The sequence below is a fragment of the Moschus berezovskii genome, chromosome X, assembly GCF_049115385.1.
Source record: "Moschus berezovskii isolate FMDL1 chromosome X, NW_MosBer_1.0, whole genome shotgun sequence".
Taxonomy (NCBI): domain Eukaryota; kingdom Metazoa; phylum Chordata; class Mammalia; order Artiodactyla; family Moschidae; genus Moschus; species Moschus berezovskii.
In genome coordinates, this window is record NC_142488.1 from 122,739,684 (window position 1) to 122,753,573 (window position 13,890).

General features: G+C 41.9%; 1 protein-coding gene across 1 annotated transcript; it reads right to left on the reverse strand.

Annotated features, from left to right (window-relative positions):
• Positions 1-2,813: 2,813 nt before the first annotated feature.
• LOC148773448 (small integral membrane protein 10-like protein 2A) lies at positions 2,814-4,437 on the reverse strand. Its single transcript, XM_088833700.1, has one exon. It carries the CDS (start codon positions 4,221-4,223, stop codon positions 4,017-4,019), a length of 207 nt encoding a protein of 68 aa, XP_088689826.1. The 5' UTR covers positions 4,224-4,437; the 3' UTR covers positions 2,814-4,016.
• Positions 4,438-13,890: the final 9,453 nt, after the last annotated feature.

Consider the following 13,890-nt stretch of genomic DNA (forward strand, 5'->3'; position numbering starts at 1 on the left):
GACAGGGAAAGACAGATATCATATTATATCACTTATATGTAGAATCTTAAAAAATATTAAAAATCAACTTATTTACAAAGCAGAAATAGACTCACAGACATAGAAAACAAACTTATGGTTACCAAAGGGGATAGAGGGGGTGGGAGGAAGAGAAATTAGGAGTTTGGAATTAACAGATGCAAACTACTATATATGAAACAGATAAACAACAAGGTCCTACTGTATAGCACAGGGAACTGTACTCAGTATCTTGTAATAACATATAATGGAAAAGCATTTGAAAATAAATAAATATATATACATATATGTGTGTGTGTGTGTGTGTGTGTGTATATAATGCCTGCCTACCTACCTGCTGAGTCACTTCAGTCGTGTCTGACTCTTTGTGACCCTATGGACTGTAACCCACCAGGCTCCTCTGTCCATGGGATTCTCCAGTCAAGAACACTGGAGTGGGTTGCCATGCCCTCCTCCAGGGGCCATGGATCTTCCCAACCCAAGGATTGAACTCCCATCTCCTGCATTGCAGGCAGATTCTTTACCACTGAGCCACTGGGGAAGCCTATATATATGTATATATATGTTGTAAATAATGCTGCTGTGAATATTGAGGTCATGTATCTTTTTGAATTAAGAGTTTTCTCCAGACATATGTCATATATATATTTATATACACCTATATATGTGTGTGTGTATATATGTATACCTATATATGTGTGTGTGTATATATATATATTTGGCTACACCATGCAGCTTGTGGGATCTTAGTTCCCTTACCAGGGATTGAATCTGGATCCATGGCAGTGAAAGCACTGGGTCTTAACCATTGGGCCACCAGAGAAGTCTTTATATATTTGTATGCTCTGAATCACTGAATCACTTTGACGTACACCTGAAACATTGCAAATCAACTACACTTCAATTAAAAGAAAAGAAAGAAAAGGAATTCTTTTCATCTTATATGTGAGAGAGGAGCTCCCTCCCATCTGGTGCTTTCAGAGAATTGCATGTTTAGGAAAGCCTGAATTAAAGAACATTTTCTGTTGTTCTAGGATAGTGTTAGAAGTGCTCAAGAGAACTGCATCTCACTCGACAATTAAGTCTATGCCAAAAGTTGCCAGGAATATTTGGCTCATGAAAGTCAGATGCTCATAGAATTGAGCAGGTTAATGAATCTGAGGATGCTGTGGTTTCACTGGCTGTCTTTTTTTTTTTCTGGTCTGTCACATGAAGAGAAATTATACCTGCAGTGAATTAGGGGAAATGATTTAAAAAGTGAACCCCAAAACCAAAAACCTGTACATAATCTATGCAAGTTAAAAAATTTTAAACTGCAACTGTTTAGAACTGTGTATATTTGATGTTTCTCTATTAATGGGCAAAACTGTTTTCTGAGGAGAAAGTGACATTTGATTACAGTTTAATTACATTTAATTACAGTTACAGTTTTCACATTAAAGCTATTTTGCTTTTGAGTATTGTTGCAAGAATGCATTTAATATCTCATCAAAACTAATTTCTTTGGTCAAAATTAAAATCCTGAGTGACTCTGAGTTACACCTGACCCTCCATTCATGTGCAGTGGTATACGTACTTGGGAGTGCTAACCCAAGGGTGTAGGAATGGGGTGTCTAACCCTGTGTTCCCCAAATCCTAGCATCCATGCCATCCACTTGGATAGTGAATTTTACACTAAAGTTTTTTAATATTTATTTTATTATTTTTTGGCTGTGCCAGGTCATATTTGTGGCATACGGGATCTAATTCCTTGACCAGAGATCAAACCCGGGGTCCTCTGCATTGGGAGTGCAGAGTAATGCAAAGAAAAAAACATATCATAGCTATAAATGTCTCACATTAGTAGGAAGAATAATATTGTTGGCAATATTTCATCACTCTGCCACTATCCTTCTCCATGTTTGTCTCCTCTCCTGCAAACCAGGGGTGATGATAGTCATGTATCTCTGAGTTGTCATGAGGATTAAATGAAATGATGCATACAAAGTGCTTGGGATATTGCATGGTTACAGTAAATGTGCAATAGTGTTTCCAAGTGTTATTTCTCTGTAATTAAGAAGGGTGTATGTTATATATTTCTCTCTGGCTCAGTAATGGCAACCCACTCCAGTATTCTTGCCTGGAAAATGCCATGGACAGAGGATCCTGTTAGGCTATAGTTCCTGGGGTCACAAAGAGTTGGACAGGACTAAGCAACTGAGCATGCACATACTACCCCATTCCATTGATGGACTATTTCTATTTAGCCCAGCTTCTGTTGCACATTTAGCTTATTTCCCCCCTCTTGCTATTATGATCAATACTAAAATGTGAGAACCTTGTCTAAACATCATGGGGTACTTGCCCAACTTTTCAGTTTTGAAAAATTAAATCACACTTTTTGTTTTCTTTTTACCTTAACCATGACATTGCAGAGATTAGCTCATGAGACGTTTCATAGAGTAAGGAAGCTCTGGGCTATCTGAAGATTACTGATCATTTCATCAGGCATTTCCTTATGGTTTTATGGTGTACTTGGAAAGCAAGGAAATCATATTTCATGTGATCATTCGGGAACAGTTTAGGATATGCATCCACTATTGCAGAAAGATAGGAAGGCAGAACCTACCTGGACTGATGGGCCACTCCTTAACCCCCTTCCCCCAAATTTCCTTCCAACTGCAGTAAATTCACTTTTAATAGGTTTTAATTTTTAATCAAGATAATTCATGCATATAAAGGATTATAAAAAGATCAACCAGTACAAAAGGACATATAATGAAAAGCAGTGAATCCCCGCCTACCCTTCTTAACTTCTGCTTTCCCATTCCAGAGGCAAAAACTTTACATGTCTGTTTAGAGGTTAACTCCATTTTTCCTAGTCATATGCTTTTCTTACTATTTTTTAACTTTGATGAAGTGAGACATTTCCTGCTGCCTTCCTTCTGTCTCCTGGGTTTTCCTCCCCCACTTCCCTACCATTGTATCACTATTTTTAAGTTTCCTGTTGGTTAACTCCTTCAGTTTATAAATTTAACCCCTAAAGTTGCCTTATTCTTTCACCTAGAGACTTCCTAGTTTAGGAGAATAACACCACTATTCCCTTTCCTTCCCTCTGGTTGCCAACTTGTTACCTGTAATGGTAATGTTGATTACCATTCCATTCTGTTCTACGACCATAATTAAGTCTTCCCTGCTTTGTCTAGAGATTTACTCTAAAAACGAAAAAGCATAATTAATATTTCCACTGTAATGGCTATTTAAACACTGTTCATAGAATATGGATGTTGAAGCTATGATTGGATTTTCTGTGATTGCAGAGTCTTGATCCATGTATGCCAGTGTTCTGATTCCCTTTCTCACACTCCTTGCAATGGTTGAAAACTGAGGTTGCTTCATATTTGAAGCATGTTCTCCTTGTATAGTTTGAAATGTTTGTTTTTCCCTGAAGGTTCTGTTTTTTTTTTTTCCTTGGGGGATGAAGAAAAGTATGCCTTCCAGATCATGTGATCAGTTTCCTCCAACTTCTAACTCCATCCATCTACTGAAGTTGGAAGTCCTTTCATTTCTTTTTCAAATTTGGAAGATTTGCTTCCTATTTGGACCATTCTTGTGCAGTTTATTTAAGTCGTTGGTAACTTTTCCTTTTTTTTCTCCTTTAGGGCATCCTGTGCTCATTGTCATTTCCCAAAGTGCGTGCTCATTTGATTCTTTAACAGCTGAGCCACGAGGGAAGCCCTTTATGTACGGAAGAAGTTCTTAAATATTTCTGAGGATTTTCAGATTTTTAAGTTCTGTTCCTTCCTGGAGATTCAACTTCTCGTTTATTTTAGAGTTTCCTGGTTATATTGTAGGCTTTCCGCAAATAATGATTTCTAGCCGCCCGTTTATATGGAAAGACGGGGCGATAGCAGGACAGGTCGGCAAGTGTGTGTGCGCCAGAAGAGCTGGTCACTGTGCTCTAGGGCGGGTGAGCCAGTGGGTGGAGGTCAGCCATCCTGCTGGACCTCCCCACTGCTCTAAATATGTACCTGCAGGCGGACGTTGAGAATCACCGAAGCCACGATGTAGAAGTAGGGGAAGTTCATGCGCAGACGCCAGGCCAGGTCGAAGAAGGTGATCAGCGTGCGCGTGAGCCCCTTGCAGAAGGCGCCATACGAGCCGCGGGTCGTAGCTGAGCGCGACAGCCGCACTACTACGTCCGACGGGGCCGCTGCTGCTGCCATTGGTTTGCTGTGGCCCCGGATACAGCGCCCAGAGCCAGGTGCTTCCCGCTGGCTCAGAGGATAGAAGAACGCTCGCGGGGGAATCGGCGCGGTAGGTGGATCGCGCGGCAGCAGATGCTAATTGCGCTGCACTGCAGGATCCCTCCTCCTCTGGCTGTGCTCCCTTCTCCTCTGGCTGTGCTCCGGCTACAGTGGTCACTGGTACCCCGCCGGGCCGCCCTTCTAGGCTGCCTCAGGGCCACGTGGGCCGGGATCAGGCAGAGCGCCAGGGATCCAGAGCCCTGGGACGGGGAAGGGGGAGTGTTAAGGGGCAGTCGGGAGGAGCGGGGAGGGGCGGGCAGTTTGTCCGGGAGACCTAGCTTCCTGTCCCCAGTGGTCCTTTTTTAACTTTTAATTTTTAAATTTTAACGGAAGCAAAGTGAAACTTGCTCCAAACGTTAGAAATTTTCCTTCATAAGCACGATCTTGAGCAGCTTCGAAGCTTGAACGCATTTCCTGTCGCTTCAAATCCCACTAGGAATTTTTTCGGTCCCCAGTTGTAAGCTAGTACAAACACACCAAAACAACTAATTTAACTTTAAGTTGTGTGCATTCTTCTTCATTCATTCAAGCGTCTTATTTGTTTTTGCTCTGTATCTGTAGTATTCTGCTAATGGGAAAAGTCTAAAAGCAAGTTTTTAGACTTTGTCAACAGCACAATGAGAACAATGGAAAACAAATTCCCTGCTTAGCTTCCCTTTCCCCACCCCGCCCCAGCAGTCACGAACTGAGATTACGTTTCCTGTATATACCTCCAGATGTGATGTGTTGATAAGGTGCTCTTACCATGTCAATAACACACAACTACCTCACTCTCCTTGAAGGTGGATAATTACACCAATACATATATTAGCTCATAATGTTCAATAATTCATTTAACAAATCCCTTGTTGATGGGCGTTCTGAATGTTTCTAGTTTTTCTTATGCCAAAATTTATTGCAATAGCAACATTGTAAGCATGAATTTGCAAGTGGCAGAAGAGGATGAATAATATGATTCCATCTTTATTATAAAAAACCATCACATAGCATAGATATTTAGTGTTTGAGGTTGGAGAAGGCAATGGCAAGCCACTCCAATACTCTTGCCTAGAAAATCCCATGGATGGAGGAGCCTGGTAGGCTGCAGTCCGTGGGGTCGCTAGGGGTCGGACACGACTGAGCAGCTTCACTTTCACTTTTCACTTTCACACATTGAAGAAGGAAATGGCAACCCACTCCAGTGTTCTTGCCTGGAGAATCCCAGGGAGGGGGGACCCTGGTGGGCTTCTGTCTATGGGGTCACACAGAGTCGGACACGACTGAAGTGACGCAGCAGCAGCAGCAAGTTTTCCTAATACATGTAGTTGATCAAAAAAGTTTAGAGAAGGAAGCTCTATACAACATTGTGTCAGTCTTGGAATTTTTTTCCTCAACATGATAGACAACAATTGTATATTATTATTCTAATTTGCATTTATTTAATTATCAGAGAAGGTTAGCAACTTTAAAAAATTTCTTAATTTTTAATATATATAATTTTTACCAATTGTTTGTAAATCATTGAAACTTAAGTATATATTATGAGAAAAGTAAAGTTTCTAGGATCACAACCACAAAAAAAAAAAGACTATTAACAGCTTGGTATATGTTTTAGTCAATTTTAATAAACAAAACACACACACACACACATATATATTTCACACACCAATAGTAAAACAAAAGTGAAATCATACTAACATACTGCCTTGACAGTTGTTTTTAAACGTAATGATATATCTTGCTTATCCTTCCATATTGATTCTTTGTGATCAATAGTATTGTGTATGACTCCTTATGGCTGGCCAATCATTAACTGAAGGATATTTGGATGGTTTCAAAGTTTCCACAGTCATCAACAGTGTTGAGATTAGCATCCTCACACATATCTTTGTATACTTCTCTAATGTCTCACTCCGGTACATTCCTAAAAATGAAGTTCTTGGATCAACAGTTTTTCATTTGTTTAATGATTTTGATACATATTGTCAAACTGTCTTCCACACAGCTCTAAGTTATCCATGACCATCCTCTACTTTCTTAATAATGGCATTGATGTTCTTTTAAATCTTGGGCATTTAGGTGAAAATGACATCTCATTGTTTTAATTTGCATATTTTGTTTACTGGCAAGGTTGCTGCTGCTGCTGCTGCTAAGTCACTTCAGTCGTGTCCGACTCTGCGTGACCCCATAGACGGAAGCCCACCAGGCTCCCCCGTCCCTGGGATTCTCCAGGCAAGAACACTGGAGTGGGTTGCCATTTCCTTCTCCAATGTGTGAAAGTGAAAAGTGAAAGCGAAGTCGCTCAGTCGTGTCCGACCCCTAGCAACCCCACGGACTGCAGCCTACCAGACTCCTCCTTCCATGGGATTTTCTAGGCAAGAGTACTGGAGTGGCTTGCCATTGCCTTCTCCAACTGGCAAGGTTAGACACCTTTTATATGTACAGATATTGTTGCACATTTGCATGAAAGGAAGTACTCTGTCAAAAGATTTGTAGTCTTATAGAAAACAAATTTATGGTTACTGGAGGGAGAGGGATAAATTAGGAGTTTGGGATTAACACATTGCTATATATAAAAGACAGTGCAGAATCTAATCTGCCTGCTATGCAGGAGACCCAGGTTTGATTCCTGGGTCGGGAAGATCCCTTGGAGAAGGGAATATCTATGACTAACACTTTCACTTTTTCATATATAAAAGAGATAAACAACAAAGACCTGTATAGCATAGGGAACAATATTCAATATCTTGTAATAACCTACAGTGGGAAAGAATCTGAAAAAGTATATATAGATGTAGATATATAGGCTTCCCTGGTGGCTCAGACAGTAAAGCCCTCCATAAAACTGAGGGCTTCCTAGGTGATGCAGTGGTAAGCCAGTGCAGGAAACACGAGTTTGATCCCTGGGTCAGAAAGATCCCCTGGAGTAGGAAATGAAAACCCACTCCAGTATTCTTTCCTGGAAAATTCCATGGACAGAGGAGCCTGGCGGGCTACAGTCACAGGATCACAAAGAGTTGAACACGACTGAGTGCACACACACATATATAACTGAATCACTTTATTGTATACCTGAAACTAACACAATATTGTAAATAAATTATACTTCAATTAAATATATATATTAAATAAATATGTATATATATAAACATTTGGATAAACTAAAAAAAAAGATTTGCCGTCTTCATTTTAATCAGTATATTCGATTTCCATGTAAGAAAGTTTGTACCAATTTCCACTCCCTCAAGTAATGTATGAGGCTGTCCATTTCTCCACATCCTCACTCATATTATTATTATGTATTATTTTATTATTGTTAATCTAAAAGCAAAGCATTATTCTAATTAATTTGCTTATATTTGATTACAGTTGAAGCTGAATATTATGTTTATTGGTCATTCATAGTGGCCTCAAAAGGAAGGAGGGCCCCATGGACTAGATGACTGGAAGGCAGACTAAAAGGGTCCTAGAAACCCCAGGGGCAGTGGCAACAGTGGGGGAGAGGAGAGTTAGGCTTATTTTTAAGTTAACTTTCCTTTCTCCTCACCCCTGTCTCTTTGCCCCTCAAGTTTCCCAGGCTCTGGTTCCTTTGCTCATTTTTATATTAAAATTTTTGTCTAAGGCAAGCAGAACAGCACAGTTCCGTTCAGTTCAGTTCAGTCGCTCAGTTGTGTCCGACTGACTCTCTGCGACCCAATGAACCACAGCACTCCAGGCCTCCCTGTCCATCACCAACTCCCGGAGTTCACTCAAACTCATGTCCACAGAGTTGGTGATGCCATCCAGCCATCTCATTCTCTGTCGTCCCCTTCTCCTCCCGCCCCCAACCTTTCCCAGCATCAGAGTCTTTTCCAGTGAGTCAACTCGTCGCATGAGGTGGCCAAAGTATTGCAGTTTCAGCTTTAGCATCAGTCCTTCCAATGAACAACCAGGATTGTTCTCCTTTAGAATGGACTGGTTGGATCTCCTTGCAGTCCAAGGGACTCTCAAGAGTCTTCTCCAACACCACAGTTCAAAAGCATCAATTCTTCGGCGATCAGCTTTCTTCACAGTCCAACTCTCACACCCATACACGACCACGGGAAAAACCATAGCCTTGACTAGACGGACCTTTGTTGGCAAAGTAATGTCTCTGCTTTTTAATATACTATCTAGGTTGGTCATCGGAGAAGGCAATGGCAAGCCACTCCAGTACTCTTGCCTAGAAAATCCCATGGATGGAGGAGCCTGGTAGGCTGCAGTCCGTGGGGTCGCTATGGGTCGGACATGACTGAGCGACTTCACTTTCACTTTTCACTTTCACACATTGGAGAAGGAAATGGCAACCCACTCCAGTGTTCTTGCCTGGAGAATCCCAGGGATGGGAGAGCCTGGTGGGCTTCCGTCTATGGGGTCACACAGAGTCGGACACGACTGAAGTGACTTGGCAGCAGCAGCAGGCAGCAGGTTGGTCATAACTTTCCTTCCAAGGAGTAAGCATCTTTTAATTTCATGGCTGCAATCAGCATCTGCAGTGATTTTGGAGCCCAAAAAAATAAAGTCTGACACTGTTTCCACTGTTTTTCCATCTATTTCCCATGAAATGATGGGACCAGATGCCATGATCTTTGTTTTCTGAATGTTGAGCTTCAAGCCAACCTTTTCACTCTCCTCTTTCACTTTCATCAAGAGCACAAGCACTCTATAAATGATAAAATCTCAACCCCAGCTTTAGGAGAAACAGAGTGGACAAGACAGCCTCAGGCAATGCATTGTCTTTGGGAAGCTGTATAATCTTGTGAAAGTTGCTCAGTCGTGTCTGACTCTTTGAGACCCCATGGACTATACAGTCCATGGAATTCTCCAGGCCAGAATACTGGCGTGGGTAGCCTTTCCCTTCTCCAGGGGATCTTCTCAACCCAGGGATTGAACCCAGGTCTCCTGCATTGCAATTGGATTCTTTACCAACTGAGCTATCAGGGAAGCCCCTAGTAGCCCAAAATGTTTGATAAATTCCTGGAATGAATACAGATTGGCTCAAACTGAAATCATACAGGAGGGCACCACAGCCCAACGAATCTCAGGCAGGCAAAGGATGCTGCAGAAGCAGAGCCACTTTGACGGAAGAAGGACCAGGCATGGAAAGTGGACATGGGAGGATGAGGGGAAAGGAAATGATTATTTTAAAAATTATTTGAAAAATGGCTGAATAATTTGGGTTTTGCTTCCACCATCTTCCTTTCCCTCATCACCAGTGAAGGAGTTTATCTCCTGGATGAAAATGAAAGTGTTTTTTCTAAAGAAATTGAAGTTTATGCCTGCAAAAGGCTAGGGCTCCAGAATGGGGGGTGGGGGAGAGGATTGGTGCCTGGGGCAGAGTAAAAATCATCACAAATGCTTCCTCTCCTTGAACCCATAACTTTGCACTGATACTGCAGATCTGTCAAGAGGTGACCTGTTTTGTTTTTTTTCTTGAAGATATCTTTTAATTTGTTTTGGTCAATGGGACATTGGCAAAAATAGTGCAGACAAAAGCTAGAAAAGTGCTTATGCACTGGGGCCCACACTATTGCTAGTCTTGTAAACCTGCTGCCACCAGGCTGGATGATAAAACTCATGCCCCAATTATCCCTGTATCCCCAAAGAATAGCCAACCAACTCCTAGACGTAGTGTCACCAGGACTGCTAACAGCAGCTGACTACAGATACATGAGAATCCAGCGGACACAAGCAAAAGAATAGTCCAGTTGAGCCCAGGCAAATTGCCAGCTCCCAGCAACTGTACATTAAATAAACAGTGGTTGTTTTAAGGCTCTAGGTTTTGAGTGGTTTGATCTTTGGTGGAAATTACTTGAATCATGGGGCCCTAGGACTGAAATAGAACTATGACTCATTTAACCAAAAGAAGTCTAGCAAAAAGAGAGTTGGGTCACCATGAGAGAGGGTCATAGCTCCTCAGGTTGTATATCCAGGGTCCCTAGAATGAAGGGGAGACTGAGAGCCTTGAGGAAGGATGTTATGGTAACATTGTAATTATGTACAGTAAATCTTCCTAGTTACCCCTGAAAGGACCCACAGCAATTTCCCAAAGTAATTGTGTAGCAGAGAAATAAAAATCCACATACTCTCCAGGGCTTATTAGACAATGGCTCTGAGCTAACAGTCATCCTGGGGAATGAGAGTATCACTGTTACCCATAGTCAAGAGTGAGGGCTAATGAATGTCAAATGATAAATGGATAAATCCAACTCATAGTGGGGCCAGGGGTGTACAAACCCACTCTCTGGTATTTCTCCAGTTCCTAGGTTTGCAGTTTTAATAGGTAAAACCAGAAACTGGCAAAATACCCCAACTGGCTCCCCGTGGAAAAAAAAAATTTCTGTTAAGGAAGGGACAGGTGGAAACCTGGAACTTATTCTCCTTTCCAATTATAGCAGGAATAGCAAACACAAATATAGTTCTTGTTACATGCCAGACACTCTTCCAAGCACTTTACATACATTAAAAAATTATTCCTCAAAACAGCACTACAAAGTAGGTACTATTTTTGCTTGCTTTTATGTATTTTAAAATGATTTTTTAATTTAAGTATAGTTGACTTACAATATTGTATTAGTTTCAAAGTAGGTACTGTTATTGTACACATTTTACAGAAAAGTTAAGCTTAAGTAACTTGCCCAAGGTCACCAGTTAATAATTGGTAAGGTGGAAACTTAAACCAGAAGCTGGCTCCAGAGTCCATGCTGCTGCTGCTGCTAAGTTGCTTCAGTCGTGTCCGACTCTGTGTGACCCCATAGACAGCAGCCAACCAGGCTACCCTGTCCCTGGGATTCTCCAGGCAAGAATGCTGGAGTGGGGTGCCTTTTCCTTCTCCAAGAGTCCATGCTATTAACCATTATAGTGTACTGTCTAAATAGTAAACTGTAACCAATACTGCAGACATGGGAGACTCTCAGAAATTAGGGTCACCATCAAGACTTCATAATTCCAGTGTGGTGATCCCTATTACGTAATATTCTTATGTGATATACCTGTTTGGCTAGTGAAGAGTACAGAGGACTCTTGAAATAGAAATGATATATATGGATTGACTTTGAGTAGGTTCTGAAGGCACAAGTAACATTTGTGAGCAGTGACTCACACTGCCAGTGTGCCTCCACCTGCCACATTGCTTTCCTTTTGTCAACCCACACTTACAGTTTCATGGGAATTGTTATGGGCTAAACTGAATACTTTTTATGTGTCCATGCTGGGCCTTTGTTGCTGTGTGCAGGCTTTCTCTAGTTGTGGCGAGTAGGGGCTACTCCCAGTTGCAGTGCTCAGGCTTCTTATTGCAGTGGCTTCTCTTGTTGTGAAGCACAGGCTTTTGTAGTTGCAGCTCATGGACTCTAGAGTGCAGGCTCAGTAGTTGTAGCACTCAGGCTCAGTTGTGGTACACAGAGTTAATTGGAGGCATGTGGGATCTTCCCAGACTAGGGACTGAACCCATGTCCCCTGCCCTGGAAATCAGATTCTCAACTACTGGACCACTAGGGAAGTCCCAAGACAAGATCGTTAAACATGTAACTGAGGTTATATAAGGTCCTTGAGGTGATCACTAATCCAGCATGACTGCTGTTCTTATAAGAAGAGTGAGTGACTAACTGAAAGTCACTCAGTCATGTCTGACTCTTTGTGATCCCATGGACTGTAGCCCATCAGGCTCCTCTGTCCGTGGGATTCTCCAAGCAAGAATACTGGAGTGGGTTACCATTTCCTTCTTCCTGTCCCAGGGATCGAACCTGGGTCTCCTGCATTGCAGGCAGTGTCTTGACCAACTGAGCCACCAGGGAAGTTTATTAAGAAGAGATCAGGACTCAAATAGGCCCAGAGAGAAGACCAGGTGAAGACACATGGAGAAGATGGCAGAGGTGAGGGCTTGAGAAGAAACTAACTGCTGATACCTTAATTTCTGACTTCTAGCCTCCAGAGCTCTAAGGAAGTAAATTTCTGTTGTTAGGGACACCCATTCTGTAGTTCTTTATCATGGCAACCCTGGCAAACTAATATAGGGACTTCTTTATAGACCAGTTGTATTAGTCAGGGTTCTCCAGAGAAACAATAGCAAAGAGATGGGAATACCAGACCACCTGACCTGCCTCTTGAGAAACCTGTATGCAGGTCAGGAAGCAACAGTTAGAACTGGACACGGAACAACAGACTGGTTCCAAACAGGCAAAGGAGTACGTCAAGGCTGTATCTTGTCACCCTGCTTATTTAACTTATATGCAGACTACATCATGAGAAACGCTGGGCTGGAAGAAGCACAAGCTCGAATCAAGACTGCTGGGAGAAATATCAATAACCTCAGATATGCAGATGACACCACCCTTATGGCAGAAAGTGAAGAGGAACTCAAAAGCCTCTTGATGAAAGTGAAAGAGGAGAGTGAAAAAGTTGACTTAAAGCTCAACATTCAGAAAACTAAGATCATGGCATCTGGTCCCATCATTTCATGGGAAATAGATGGGGAAACAGTGGAAACAGTATCGCACTTTATTTTTTTGGGCTCCAAAATCACTGCAGATGGTGATTGCAGCCATGAAATTAAAAGACGCTTACTCCTTGGAAGGAAAGTTATGACCAACCTAGATAGCATATCAAACACATGAAAAGATGCTCAACATCACACATAATCAGAGAAGTGCAAATCAAAACCACAAAGAGGTACCATTTCACGCCAGTCAGAATGGCTGCTATCCAAAAGTCTACAAGCAATAAATGCTGGAGAGGGTATGGAGAAAAGGGAACCTTCTTACACTGTTGGTGGGAATGTAAACTAGTACAGCCACTATGGAGAACAGTGTGGAGATTCCTTAAAAAACTGGAAATAGAACTGCCATTCGACCCAGCAATAGCACTCCTGGGCATACACACCGAGGAAAACAGAATTGAAAGAGATACATGTATGCCAATGTTCATCGCAGCACTGTTTATAATAGCCAGGACATGGAAGCAACCTAGATGTCCATCAGCAGACAAATGGATAAGAAAGCTGTGGTACATATAAACAATGGAATATTACTCAGCAATTAAAAAGAATACACTTGACTCAGTTCTAATGAGGTGTATGAAACTGGAGCCTATTATACAGAGTAAAGTAAGCCAGAAAGAAAAATACCAATACCGTATACTAACACATATATACGGAATTTAGAAAGATGGTAATGATAACCCTGTATACGAGACAGCAAAAGAGACACAGATGTATAGAACAGTCTTTTGGACTCTGTGGGAGAGGACGAGGGTGGGATGATTTGGGAGAATGGCATGGAAACATGTATATTATCATATGTGAAACGAATCACCAGTCCAGGTTCGATGCATGATACAGGATGCTCGGGGCTGGTGCACTGGGATGAACCAGAAGGATGGTATGCGGAGGGAGGTGGGAGGGGGATTCAAGATGGGGAACACATGTACACCCGGGGTGGATTCATATCAGCGTATGGCAAAACACCAATACAATATTGTAAAGTAAAAAAAAAAAAAAGAAGAAGTAAAAGAGATCAATAAATATCGGGGACCAGCCTCGATATGGCCCAGGGTATCCTCGGGATGAACGGCGTCGGCGTCAGAGAGAGAGAAA

Bases quoted from the DNA above. Each gene is read 5' to 3' on its own strand.
- LOC148773448 (XM_088833700.1), bottom strand. From the start codon at position 4,223: ATGGCAGCAGCAGCGGCCCCGTCGGACGTAGTAGTGCGGCTGTCGCGC.